The sequence below is a fragment of the Malus domestica genome, chromosome 14 (genome assembly GCF_042453785.1).
Source record: "Malus domestica chromosome 14, GDT2T_hap1".
In the NCBI taxonomy this organism is placed as follows: Eukaryota; Viridiplantae; Streptophyta; class Magnoliopsida; order Rosales; family Rosaceae; genus Malus; species Malus domestica.
Genome location: NC_091674.1, coordinates 21518059 through 21532623, shown reverse-complemented (window position 1 = coordinate 21532623; position 14565 = coordinate 21518059). Strand labels below are relative to the sequence as shown.

Here is a 14565-nt window from a genome sequence, read left to right as displayed (position 1 = left end):
TATATATATGATATATTAATTTTGGAAATGAAAAAGAATACTTCTTCGTTAAAGTTATGACTTTAAACATTCTATAATGATAGAATGTATATGGGAGACATAGTCTATAAACATGGGATGTAAATCTATAATGATAGATTTCAGAATATAATTGGATTATATCAAGCCCTAATGATAGACAAAAGATGCTAGGAAGTTTCTCATATGATGATAAACTTCAATCAGAAGAACAACTCTAATAAGACTAGGAGGTAGCTCTTCTCAAAGGGAACATACCCTTTGACTCCCAAAGAAATAATGCGTAAATAGAATCCTTTATGCATACGCAGAAAAGTGATTTACGTATTTCATATTGTATGTAAACATTGATATGAGTTGTACCTAGAACGGTACAAGACGATATCAGTGCAAGCCCAGGATCAGAACCATGGCAAATGTCAAGTGAGTCCTTAAGTATTTAAGAAATACTAAAGGATAGATTCCTCAAAGAATGAGGAAGAATTAGAATAACGTAATGGAAGCATAAATGTATTAGATTATGAATCTAATCCATCATTGGATGTTTCTTCATTATGAATGAAGAGATAATCAGATATCTCTTTATTATGACTAAAGAGATATTTGGATGGAAACATTAAAAGTAATGACTTTAGTATGTTCCATTGTGAATGCAAAATATATTGCCATATAGAAGCTTACAACAATGTTGTTTGGATGAGAAAGTTCATTCATGAACTCTCTATTCGGTTCCAACCAGAAAGTGTCTCTAGTGTACCGACACTACGACGCTAATGGGGCGATAGCTCAAGCTAGGGAATCAAGGTCTCATCAAGATCCGAACTCAAATGAGAGACTTAACCACATGATTGAGAATCATGTATAATGGTGACGTCGTTATTCTTAAGGTTGCTTCTATGGATAACATATAGATATCCATTGTCTAGGCCTACTACTTAGCCATTTTTGAAATGACTAAAGAAGAGGTATCATCACTGATGACCAAGCTGATTGGCTCTAGTGCAAGTGGGAGATTGTTGGAAATGTGCCCTAAAACCAATCATGTGATGATACTTTACGGACATTTCACATGTTAAACTAATCTAGTTTAATATCAAGGGCAAAGATTATTGTTTTAAGCCATCTCATATAAATGTTATATGCTTAAACGATAAGTCCAAGGAATATGTAATTAGGAGAATGTAATTTAAACAAGTTAGATTTATGAGACCATTCTCTTTCATATACATATCCTAAACGTTCCTGATCATAGGATTGTCAATTGGGCATTGACAGTCCGTTAAGATCAGTACATGTTGTGTCTTCTCTCATGGAGAGTGACTGGTCTCGAGTTATTGGTGTGATTGACACCAAGACAAGCATGTAGGTGCTCAATAGCGAATGAGTCCATTGAACACGATCAACGAGGAGTTCTCATACTCATGTCACATGAGAACTCATGGTTGAGATAATGCAAAATAGTCCTTTGACCTGAGGCATCATAGTTGTCTTGTGGTTAAGTCCTTGATCTTTGACTATGTCAAAGTCACTCCATCAGAGGGTGTCCACGGCATAGTTGGGGTTAAGCCACTTAGCCATGGAGGCAAGTGAATGCGTAACAAAGGATCTCTAACCTTCAAACCGTTTGAGGGAGAATACTATATGATATGATTAAGAATCTCTGGCCAGAGTATGAATGAGATTTAGGAAGTCATTCCAAATCACATTCAAGGTAATCATATAAGTAAATGAATCACATTGGATAATAGACATGAATAAACTATCAATCCAAACAATGTGGTCAAGATTATTGTATTAGAGAAAGACCGTATTGCATTGTAATCCTAAACTGAATAGGTTCTCCACCTCTTCTGATTAGCTTGGGTAACCATGACAAACTGCTAGGTGTCACTCATGGTTTGTGGAAGCCCTAAACGTGGATAATCACTAAAGGGAGAATTGAAAGTAAGTTTCAATTCACAATCGATTTGAAAGAGTTCTAATCGCCCACTGCCTCGCTAAAAGGAACCTAATGGACCGTACACCGTGTAAGGCAGAGATTGAAGAAACAATGGAGATGAGTAAGAATAATTAAATGGTTTAATTATTTATGGCAAGGATTAATTAATATGTTAATTAATCAAACGAATAAAGTTCGTTAAAAGACCTAGGGTTAGTTTTGGGCCTTAAGGTCCAATGGGCTTCGAACGTCAAGCCCATTGACTTAAGTTGTATGACAACTTAATGACTAAATATTCACAAAGGTCCAAACAACCCAATAACACCCTATGGCCGGCCATATTGATAATGGAGTGGGTTTTGGACTTATTACAAGTTTGCCACTCCAATGAAGGTAAGTATAAATATGACTTTATCGCCTTTTCTTCATTAGGGTTTCTTTTGGGAGAAAAGATGAGAACAAAAGCTCTATTTGCTCTCTAAGAGGCCGGCCACCCTAGAGGAACATAGCTAGCAATCTTACTTCCTCTAGGTCACTCATTTCTTCATCAATCCTTCCTTGGTGTGGAGACTTAGAGGTTCTCAACTTTGAGAACTTGGAGAAACCAATTCTTCCATCCAAATCCATGGAGCTAAAAAGCAAGGAATGAAGGCTCTATCTCTTGGGTGATTATCCTTTGCTTATGCAAAGAGGAATCAACAAAGGTATAAATTTCTCAACTCACTTTGTTTTGAGTTGAGTCTTGGTTCACCTAAATACTAGGCTTTGAATTTCATGGGTAATGTTTTGTTTTTGAGTGCATACAAGCATGATTCCGCCTTTAATTGTTAATTGCATGCTATATAGATGTTGCTCAAATGAACATGTTTTTCACAAAATTTCCTTTAGTTGCTCCTGTTGATGTTCGATACAAAGTGCGGTATGACCAAAGAACTTGGGGTACAAATTCTGGCCAACAACCTTTATCCTTGTCCAAGCTGGTTTTCAAAGTTCGCTTGATTATTTGGTTGATGGCTTCAACTTGCCCATTAGACTGAGGATGAGCTAGGGAGGCAAAACATAAGTTGATGTTGAACTTAGAGCAGAACATCATGAACTTATTGTTGTCGAACTATCGCCCGTTGTCAGTGACTATCGCATTGGGAATGCCGAATCTACAAAGGATGTTCTTCCATACGAAGTCTTCTATTTTTGCCTCAGTAATGGTTGCCAAGGGTTCTACTTCGGCCCACTTTGTGAAGTAGTCAACTGCAACGATTGCATAACGAACATTGCCCTTCCCTGCAGGCATTGGGCCGATCAAATCAAGTCCCCATTGGGCGAATGGCCAAGGGCTAATCATAAGAGTGAGCAGCTTGGGAGGGGAGTGAGGAATAGTTGCGTAGCGTTGACACTTATCACATGAGCGGGATATTCTGATGGCATCTTGATGGAGTGTTGGCCAGTAATATCCTTGGCGAAAAGCCTTGTGTGCTAGGGATCGAGATCTAGCATGATCTCCGCAGTCTCCTTCATGTATTTCCCGAATGACAGTTTCCGCCTCTGCGGGCGTAAGGCATCTTAGGTATGGTAGGTTAAAACCCCGCTTGTAGAGTTGGTCATTAATGATCAAGTAACGGGTAGCCTTGTATCGAACCTGCTTAGCATGGATTTTGTCATTTGGAAGGGTGCCATGAGCAAGGAATCTATAAATCGGGGTAATCCAACTATCTCCTTGTTATAAGTTGCACACTTCCGCAGCCATGGTGCTTGGTGCTGCCAACAATTCGACCTGAATTTTTCTCCTAATCTTGTCTTCCACCGCTGAGGCGAGGCGAGCCAAAGCATCTGCATGACTGTTTGCCGCTCGAGGAATTTGGGTGATCTAGTAGTGGAAGTGCTTGAGCAACAATTGTGTTTGTGCCAAATATGCTGCCATGGAGCTATCCTTAGCGTCAAAGTTGTTGGTGACCTGGTTAACCACTAATTGGGAGTCACTGAAGATATCAATTCATTTAACCCCAAGGTGTTTGGCCAAACGTAAGCCTGCTAGGAGGGCTTCATATTCAGCCTCATTGTTCGACGCCTTGAATTTGAAACGAATAGCATACTCCATCGCCACTTTGTCAGGGGTCGTAAGGACTAGTCCTGCTCCACAACCTTGTTGGTTGGACGAGCCATCAACATATAGACTCCATACTGAGGCTGCTGGTTTTATTTCTGAGCTTCTGTGGGTAATGAAACCACTTCTTTAGGCGTAGAAACAATGTCAACAGGATATGTGAAGTCGGTGATGAAGTCTGCCACTGCTTTGCCCTTCTCAGCTGGCTTTGGTTGGTAGGAGATGTCAAACTCACCCAATGTTATCGCCCATTTGATCATTCGCCCGGAAGTGTCAGGACTCTGGAGTATTTGTTGAAGATGATGATTGGTAAGCACGATGATGGAGTGTGCTTGGAAGTAAGGGCGAAGTTTTCGAGCAAACATGACCAATGCTAGAGCTAATTTCTCAATGTTGGAGTATCATGTCTCCGCATCTTGTAAGGCCTTGCTAGCATAGTAGACGGGCCGTTCGACATTACCATCCTTTCGAATGAGAACGAAACTTACTGCTGAAGCCTATACCGACAGATAGATAATGAGAGTGTCACCAACCTCAGGTTTGGAGAGCAAAGGGGCTTTACTCATGTAGTCTTTGAGGTTCTTGAATGCCGCAGCACATTCATCAGTCCATGTAATGTACTTCTTACTTCCCTTAATTGCTTTGAAGAAAGGAAAACATCTGTCGGTGGCCTTAGAGATGAACCTAGTTAAGGCTGCCACCTATCCAGTAAGGCTCTGGATGTCTTTTGAAGTTACCGGTTTCCTCATGTCGATGATTGCTTTGATCTTCTCGGGATTAGCCTCAATGCCTCGTTGGCTTATCATGAAGCCTAAGAATTTACCAGAGCCTACGCCTAAGGCACATTTGTTGGGGTTCAACCTCATTCGATACCTCTTCAGAATGGTGAAAGTTTCAGATAGGTTGGTGATGTGTTGGTCAGCATGTTTGCTCTTGACTAGCATATCATCAACGTAAACTTCCATGCTCTTCCCAATCTGTTCGGCTAACATTGAATTGAACAGTCTCTGATAAGTCGCTTCTATATTCTTTAGGCCGAAGGGCATGACTTTATAGCAATATAGTCCCTTGTCAGTAGTGAAGGCTGTGTGTTCTTGGTCTGGAGGGTTCATGAGGATTTGGTTGTATCCTGAGTAAGCATCCATGAAGCTCAGGATTTTACACCATGCCGTAGAGTCTATAAGTTTGTATATGAGAGGAAGAGGAAAGCTATCCTTCGGGCATCCTTTGTTTAGGTCGGTGTAATCGACACACATTCTCCACAAGACCTTTTGGAACAGGAGACTTTCCTTGGTCGAATTCTTCTTAACAAGGACAGCATTTGCTACCCACGTTGGATAATTGACTTCGCAAACGAAGCCTATGCCTTTAAGTTTTTCAACTTCTACCTTCATTGCCTCGTACCGTTCAATGCCATAAGATCTTCGCTTCTGTATCACTAGCTTGGTTTTGGGGTCAATACTTAAGCGATGACAGATTATATCGGGAGAGATGCCTGGCATGTCCTTGTATGACCAGGCGAAGATCTCAGTGTTCTCTTATAAAAAAGAGATCAATGCCAACCGAATGGGTGGTGACAAGGTGGTACCAATCTTCACCATGAGATCCGGATAATCTTTTGAGATAGAGACCTTCTCTAACTCTTCAGCGGGTTGTGCTTACTAGGTGAAAGAGTCATCTCAAGGATCGTCGGGTTGACTGTTGCCACCGTGAAGATCCAAGTTGGCTTCGTCTGGGCTGGTCTTTATGACTTGGTCATGTATAGAAAGGGTTTTCTTGGGCACAGGCAGGTGCTGTTACTTGACCAAAGTGTTGTAACATGATCGTGCACTAAGTTGGTCTCCTCTGATGTAACCATTGCCATAGGGGGTTGGAAATTTCATCAACAACATATGTGTGGATACCATGGCCTTGAGATCATTGATGCCTGTGCGTCCAAAGATGACATTGTATGCCGTTGGGCAATCAACCACCAGAAAGTTAGTGGTAATGGTAGTTGTGTAAGGGCCTATACCAATGGTGAAAGGTAAGTGTATGCTCCCCAAAGGTTGCACGATATCGCCGGAGAAGCTTATCAGAGGGGAAATCAAGCGGTCGAGCAAGTGTTCAGCTATATTAAGTGCCCTGAAAGCTTCAGCAAACATGATATTGACCGAAGCCCTCGTGTCTACCGGGATTTGTCGTACTTCAAAGTTGGCTATGTGAGCTTCCACGATCAATGGGTCGTTATGAGGGTAGATGGTACCTCTTTCTTCCTCAGGGTAGAAACATATTGGATCCCAGTTAGGCTTGTGATATTTACCTCCCCTGATGTCTTCCACGTGAAACACTTGGTGGCCAGACCTTAAAGCTCGTTCACTATTTTTCATGGCCCTGTTGGAAGATTTAGATATGGGTGTGCCACCACTTATGGAATATATCACATTTACTTGGCGTTGGTTACGGTTACCCTTTAGAAGGTGAAGGAGGAATTGATCAATTTTTCCTTCACGTGCCAAAGCTTCAATATGATCACGAAGGGTGATACACTTCTCGCCGTCATGGCCGTTATGCTCGTGGTAGCAGCAAAACGTGCCCGTGTTCTTCGTGGGCATGTAATCCGGGTGCCTCGACTTTGGCTTCGGTATCAAGTGTGCTATGCTGGGGTAAATGGCCACGCATGTTGCGTTCAAAGGTGTGTATGCCTCATACCTCGGGGTAGGGGCTGTCCTGACACGTGCTTGACCCACTGTGTTGACTGCCTGGGGTCGGGGATTATCATGGTGATACCCTTAGTTATCGCGGTAGTGTCCCTTACTATTTTTACTAAAATGAGACTGGTGATGATGGAAATCTTTCCTTTTGCCCTGAGATTGATATGTCTGTTGACTTGGCAAAGTATTAAGTAAGGCAGGGGGAGGCACCGCTGCTGTTTGGAAGGTCGAGGTTTTCTCATTTGGTTGGATCTGGCTTCCACTCCCTATTTGCTGATAAATGGTGGTTGTGGGGGGTTTCCCTCGATATGTCCTTGCCTCGGCGGAGGCATGGTTGTAAGCCTGTGCCATCACCTCAGAGTAAGTCTTCCAAGTGTTGGCATTGATCATGTACTTGAAGAAACAATCACGTAGGCCTGCCGTGAAGGCCTTGAGGGCGGTCTTGTCATCTGCCTCAGCGCAGCGAGAATACTCATGGCTGAAACGACGAGTATACTCTCGTAGTGACTCATCCGGCTTCTGACGAATAGTGTACAAGTCATCTACAGAATGCAAGCGATCGGTCTGGAAGATGTGTTTAGAGACAAACAGTTTCCTCAGTTCCTCAAATGAGTCTATTGTCTCAAGTGGAAGACGGCAATACCAGTTTAGAACTCCGCCAGAGAAGGTGGAGGGGAAGAGAAGACATCATTCTTCGTTGGTGTGCATCTAATATGCCATGATGGACTCCAAGAGGTTAAGGTGTTCAATAGGGCCCTCCCTTCCAGTATAGAGTTGTAAACCAAGCTTTTGTTTTGTCTTTGCTTGAAGGGGGGTGTCGAGGATCCTCCTTTCTCAGGCCTGGGTTGGTTCCAGTCAGGTATCTTGGCCTGACGTTCGGCCTTCAACTTGTTTACTTCCTCAAGGAGCTGTAGGATAAGGGGGTTTTGAATGGAGTCATGTACCACTGGGATTTTCTTTCGTAAGTCTCCATCGCCTCTTGGAAGTAGGAAAGTTTGAGCAAGGGCGTGTGATTTTTCCTTGGATTCCCCGTACTGACTTCTAGGGCGAGTTTGTCGGAATTCCTCAGAGTCCCCTGTACCTTCATGTTCCTCTAAGACATGTCGTTCCTTCCCTAGATTGGCAGCTGGCCTGGGTCGTGGGAGGGGACCGAGTCTTTCAGAAACCCTTAAGTCATTAATCTTTGAGCATATGTGGAGGGGATTCTCTCGACGTTGCTTTAGGAAGTCTCGACAGGCACGATAAACGACTTTCAATCCTTCCAACCCTTCTGCAAAGAGGTGTCTTCCTCCACTTCTTCTGTTTCGGGTCGAAGCAGCTGGGTTGAGAGAAGTCTCATGTTGATCAATGTTTTGATGATTAGCTCGCTTCTCATCAGGGATACCCATGTCAAAGGAAGGTGACCCTCCGTGTTGGGGGGCACCCAGATGATGGTTGATGTCCATAGGGGCAACAAGCTCGCGTGTTTGAGTACGCATAGTTTCATGGAGCGTCTTAAAGAGCTTCTCATACTGCTCCTGGAGGACCTTATTCTTCATTGCTATCTTGTTGTTTTGAGCTTCTAGCTCATCGACTTTAGCTTGAAGAGCAACCCTATTTCCTTCCTTCTTTCGTTGCTTCGCACTAGGTGCAAGAGAGGTGTCATTCTGTGTGTTGTGGCTTCTTTCGCTCCCCATGTTGGAGAGAGATGTCTGGTCAAAAGAGAGTGTACGAACGGTGGAATCAGCTTGACAAAGTTAAAGAGAGTGGGAATAAGTGTCGTTTCCCACAGACGGCGCCAAATGTTGATGCACAAAATCAGTGAGGACTTTGGTACAACAGAAAATGTTAAGTTTGTGACCTTCGTTAGATTGCTCCGGTCACTAGTGTGGATAAGTATGTAAATGGATAAGGATAGGGAAGCAACACAAGCTGTACGTGGTTCACCCAGATTGGCTACGTCCACGGAGTAGAGGAGTTCTCATTAATTGTGAAGGGTTTACACAAGTACATAGGTTCAAGCTTTCCTTTAGTGAGTACTAGTGAATGATTTAGTACAAATGACATTAGGAAATATTGTGAGAGAATGATCTCTATTTATAGAGGAGAGTTTCTAGTTTCATTCTGACATTGACACGTGTCGTGTTGTGATTGGCTTCTGATGTTGACACGTGTCGCGCTATGATTGGCTTCTGATGTTGACACGTGTCGCGCTGTGATTGACCTCTTGGTTGGAGGGAAACTCTTCTGGGTCCTTGACTGTATAACATTGACCGGTGCTCAGTAGTTTCGGGATTGGTCAAGTATGGTACAAACAATGACCATTAAACTAAAATTGTGAGTAAGATTAAAATCTAATTTTAGTCTATTGATACATTAATCACCTCATTTATTAATTATATTTTGTTGTTTTAATTATTTCTCTTTTTCTTGCTAATTTTAATGTGCTAATTATATTTCATTTTCATTTTCATTTTCATTTTATTTATCGTAATATATTTTGTTGTAAACATTTAGATAAACTAATTTTTGTTATACAATATATTTCGATATATTTTGTTTTCTTTATTTAGGTACATTAAATTCATTATAATACAATTCGGTGCATACATTTAGGTACACACATTTAGGTACATACATTTCGATTCAAAGATGTAGGTACATTAATTCAATATAATACATTTTGGTATTAACATTTTAGTGCATACATTTTGGTACATACATTTAGGTACATTAATTTAATATAATACATTTCGGTATTAACATTTAGGTCCATTAATTCAATATATTGCATTTTGGTACTAATATTTAAGTACATTAATTGAGACTTTCAAGTTTCAAGAATGTTAAAAAATTAAAAAATTAAAAAAAAAACATAATAAATTTAAAAAAAAATTTGGTCAAAAAATAAATTTAAATGTGTATATTAATAAATTTAAATATTAATGGTAGACATCGAATAAAATACACATTAATTAATTTGAATTAAGGACACATCAAGGGACTATATTCAATATGTAATCTAATACCAGATTTTATTAAATTTCAATCTTCTTCAAGGATTAAAGTTAAAAAACCCCAAAGGAAACTAATGTGTGCTCCCTTTGGTGATTTTGTCATTTGTTTTTTGGTTTCGTCACTATTTTAGGCTTAATGTTTTAGCTAGCTGCGTTATATACGTCTTACTTTTACGATTGAAATTTGATCTAATAAAATTGAAAAGAAAAGAATTCTCACTTAACAATAAACTTAATTACACCGACTTTGAGGTGGAACAAGCACTACTCAATGTAAAATAAAATCATTGTCCTCATTAGCTAAGGAAACTAAATAAAATTGTTTTTAATGGTACCAGCCTTTTATAATACCATTTCTCAATGCTTCCTTACCACCAATGAACCCATAAGGCAGTCTTGCCACAACATCTTGAATCATCAACTCTTTCACGCTTGATATGCTTGCATGGTAAACTTGTAGCCCTAGGCTTTTGAGTGCATTCATCAACTTAGCATATGGGTAGTCTTCATCCGGACACTGAACATGTATCATGGCTTCTGACGCCGAAATCTTCACATCCACTTCCATAACCGCAGAAGCTGCCCTATCACTATTACTACTATTAATACTATTATTATTTTTATTAGAATAATGATGCTGGTCAACTATGGAGCTGGTGCTTTGGCTGGAGTGATGATCAAGATTGTTGCTTGGATTATTGCCCGCTTTAGGCTTTTGTGGTTGTTCTTGGACTTTGGCCTCCAATTCCTGAACTTTTGATTTGAGTTGATTGATGTAGGCCACGGCATCGGCAAGCAAAGAGGACCTGTCCATTTTTGACACATTGGGAACAACTGACCGGAGGACATAGAATCGGTGGTTGAGCTTCTCCCTCCTCTGTCTCTCGGCCTCAACGTGGTTTAACAATTGTGATTCTCTATTTGCAGCTCCATGTTTTGATGATCTTCCTCGCTTTTTCGACCGAATCGTGTTCTCCGTATTCTCGGAGGTGAAGTTCCCAACAGAATCAGAAGGTGATTCTGGCGACGACCCTCCTAGATTGATAGGTGCAGCTTCGTTTATACCACCACCTTGATCTAGTAAAAAGAAGTATTGAACATCGATGGTAAATTAGGTACATCATTGAGATTATACACGTATACAAGTGTATTGTACTAATACTTAGTGAATAACCAAAACAGAAAAATAGGAAATTGTTATTCATATTTCAAAAATCTATTTATGCACTTCAAACTTTATATATATAATAAAAAAAGTTCTTATGAGAGCTGTACAATTAGATTTTTAGATTTTTAGAGTTCCAATAATAATTCTAGAAAAAAAAAATTCAGATCTTCTCTAAAGAGTGCAGTCCGAAGTCGATGAACTGAGAAATCTTGACAATTCAACAGAGGAAGAGAGATGCAAACTTTTAGTTTGTGTACGTGGGCTAGTGGGATGGACTAATGGCTATAAATTTAAAAGGTGAGGTCCGAATTTCTCTCCGGAGAGGATCTCGATTCCTCAAAAAAAAAAAAAAAAAAAAAAAAAGGGTTTGGTAATAGGTACTAATCATTGACCATGCCATTTGGTATTTGGTAAGTACAGATAAACGAATTACTCTGGAATTTAACATAGATTTTGGTTCATACCTTGTGGGATCAATTCCTTTTGAGCTGCTGAAAACAGTCCATTTTCTAGGATAGGAACAAGTACATCGCCGTCACGGCTGGTCTGCCGTTTTGAGAGCCTGTTGTTGTTGTTCATGTTGATGTTGTCATCTGATCCGAACAGCGACTTTGATAAATGCACTAGACCCCAATCTTCTTTGATCACATCCAAAGAGGCCAGTTCAAGTACCCCACAAGGAGTTGCAATGCAAACCAAAGTTTGGATTCCATGCATTCTTGCTTCTTTAACTCTCTCACACTCATAAAACTGAAATTCATGGTCACCTGCAAGCCAAACAAACCCACCAGAACCAAATGCCCTGCCGAGAATATTGGTACTATTATTACCGTGGCTTCCGGAGAATGACTGGGTTAAAGAAACGGTATAAAAGTAAAACCACTCGGAGTCAGTGACATCTCCATGATCCACGAGCCTCATGTCCAAATCCACCATGTCATCATGCAAAAGTGATTCAACTTCCCGGTTATTCACCCTCTTTCTCTCCACATTGTTGAACCCAAATTTGAGTTGGTAATTGTTGGCTATTCGGCTGCTTCTTTTCGATGCCAAGTGATCGCGAGTGTTCCGAAAATGGCCGCCGGCCCATGACAGGGAAACCTGGTCACTAATGCTGTCTTTGGAGGCTTGCCAGAAAATGGAATACACCCACCACTCAGGCCTGTTCTGAACTATGAACTGTAGGCGCTGTTGAAATGTGGGGGAGGTTTCTTGGCAGAAATTAGTTGAACATGAGGATATGATTTCGTCCATGGTTTATGCCCTAATTTGGTTTTGCTACAGAAGGGAACTTTATGTAACAAGAGAGAGGAGGGTGAGAAGCAGAGCGGTGGAAGAAGAAAGTCAAGAAATTAAGGGAGCGAGGTTCTCCGCGAGTGGTGTGACCTTGCAGATTGTGATTTGGTTATGCGCATAAATATACGGGAACCAACGCCTGGCTTTGCCTTCAACTGTTTGGCCTTCTGGGCTAATGGTGCCAACGTTTCAAGCACGGCGACATAATGGACTTTGTTTATTTAATTAGACCTAAGATGTGAGTCATAACGTAACACTGTTGATACTATTTACATACAACTTTTTATGTTCTTTGATTAAAATTTAAAGTTTTTAAATTATTTTCATTAGTTTTTATTTTTATTAATAATGGATCGGATCCTGACATTTCTTTTAGAGTATTGTTATCCACATATTTTTTTCTATCCATTACCGACGTCCTTCAATTTTTTACCGTTGGATGGAAAACAATTAAAGAATATCAAATTATATAAATTAATAAAAAATATATAAGAGGTAAAAATATTTGTGTGAAGAGCACATCTGTTCTTTTAATATTATAAAGAATAGTACATTAGATTAAAAATTAGTTAGCACAAGGCCGTAAATTTGAGATTGACAATGACATTTTTTTTAACCATAGACTCGATAATCAGATACTCAGATTTTATTATAATATTAAAAAAAAATAAAACAATATCACTGAATTAAGAAGTAATTGACACAATATCGCATATTCGTGAATGACAATAAAACAACAAAGTATAAACAAGGCTCTATTGTCGTGGGAAATACACCGGGATTGTATCTGACATGGCTTGATTTGATTTAACCCATTCTGCTTTTCATATTCCGAGTCTCCTCATTCACCCAAAAATAAAATAAAAATTCCGAATCTCCTCGTTCACGAAAAAATAATCCTGACAAGCCGGAAACCACGAGGCACCTCAAATTATTTCTATTTAATACTAATTTCTTTTGCAGTTGAGTTAATTCCAACATGATTCTTTTTGGATTTTTTTTGTGAGACTCTTAAGAATATGTGAATTGTGTTCGTTTATTGTACAATGTGTAATTAATTTTTATCAAATACTATTTTTGTTTAATTTTAAATAAAAATATTTAAAATAATTTATAACAGTACGATTTGACAAATCTTTGAAATTCTCATAAAAATGATTCGACGTGGATCCGGATTCAAGCTAATTTATAACAAGGGATATGATCATATCTATTGATGTGACACGTGGGGAGGAAATAATTTATAACAAGGGATAATGATCATATCTGATCTGACACGTGGGGAGGAAATAATTTATGGACTTAGATTGTCTACTCTTCCATTCCATACCCTTCTCATGTTTTTTTATATTTTGTAATCACGGTTAAATTATGTCAATTTTTTATATTAATTTTTTTTATAAAAATAATAAGATAAAAAGTAATGAAAATATAAAATATTGACATAATTTAAACGTGATCACAGAATATAAAAAAATGTGAGAAGGGTATGAAATGGAAAGGGCAAACAATCAAAGTCCATAATTTATAAGGAAAACTAATGAAAAGGGCTTGAAAACTTTGAGTTTTAATGATAAGGACAAAATAAAGGGTAAAGTGAATAGTATCAGAATTGACTTTTTAGTGTAAAAATATGATTTTTCGTTAAAGTGAACAGTACCAAGAGCTTTTCGTTAAAGTTCCCTAATTTATAACAAGGGATAATGATCATATCTACTGATGTGACAGTGGGAAGGAAATAATGAAGAATGCTTTCCTCTTCTATTTTCTCTCCATCTTTTTTTTTGGTTTGTTATATAATTCATGTGGGGATTGTTAAACAAATTAACAAGAACAATTAAGCAAGTTAAAATTCTTTTCCCCAATAGCTTTAGACCTTCGAGATAATTGTCAAGTTTTGATACAGCGTCAAAATCGATCTGAAGAGCCAACCAAGGCTGACATGTAAAAAGCAGGAAGATAAATGGTTGTGTGGACATGAGGATTGTGGCACAACTTCAAGCAATCATAATTTTTTTTAATGGACTAAATTAAAAAGATAGGATGAAAGATGACAAAAATAAAAAGGGAGAGAATCAAAGTTGGAAATAATAGATGAAGGAAAAACGTTCACTTGCTGTAGAAAAACCCTTTGGCCCCATTCAATTGAAAGCACAAAATATATAGATAGTTTCTCCCTATTCAATTATTGTTGGACCCTTTTGGGACCTTAATCAAACAGAAAGATAAAACCAAATGATTTTCCCTTCCCCGCGTTTGTCTCTCAAAATAGTTTATTATTATTTTTTTTTAATAAACAATATTATTTATACTAAGATAAAGAAAATGAGTTTAGTCACACAATTGGCTAGTAA

At 39.1% G+C, this 14565-nt stretch overlaps 1 protein-coding gene across 1 annotated transcript; it reads right to left on the bottom strand.

The window, feature by feature from the left end:
* Window positions 1-9945: 9945 nt before the first annotated feature.
* On the bottom strand, window positions 9946-12469 carry LOC103405327 (transcription factor bHLH14-like). The gene is made up of 2 exons (XM_008344296.4): window positions 11380-12469; window positions 9946-10824 (listed from the first exon to the last, which is right to left on the bottom strand). Exons 1-2 carry the CDS (start codon window positions 12167-12169, stop codon window positions 10073-10075), a joined length of 1542 nt encoding a protein of 513 aa, XP_008342518.1. The 5' UTR covers window positions 12170-12469; the 3' UTR covers window positions 9946-10072.
* Window positions 12470-14565: the final 2096 nt, after the last annotated feature.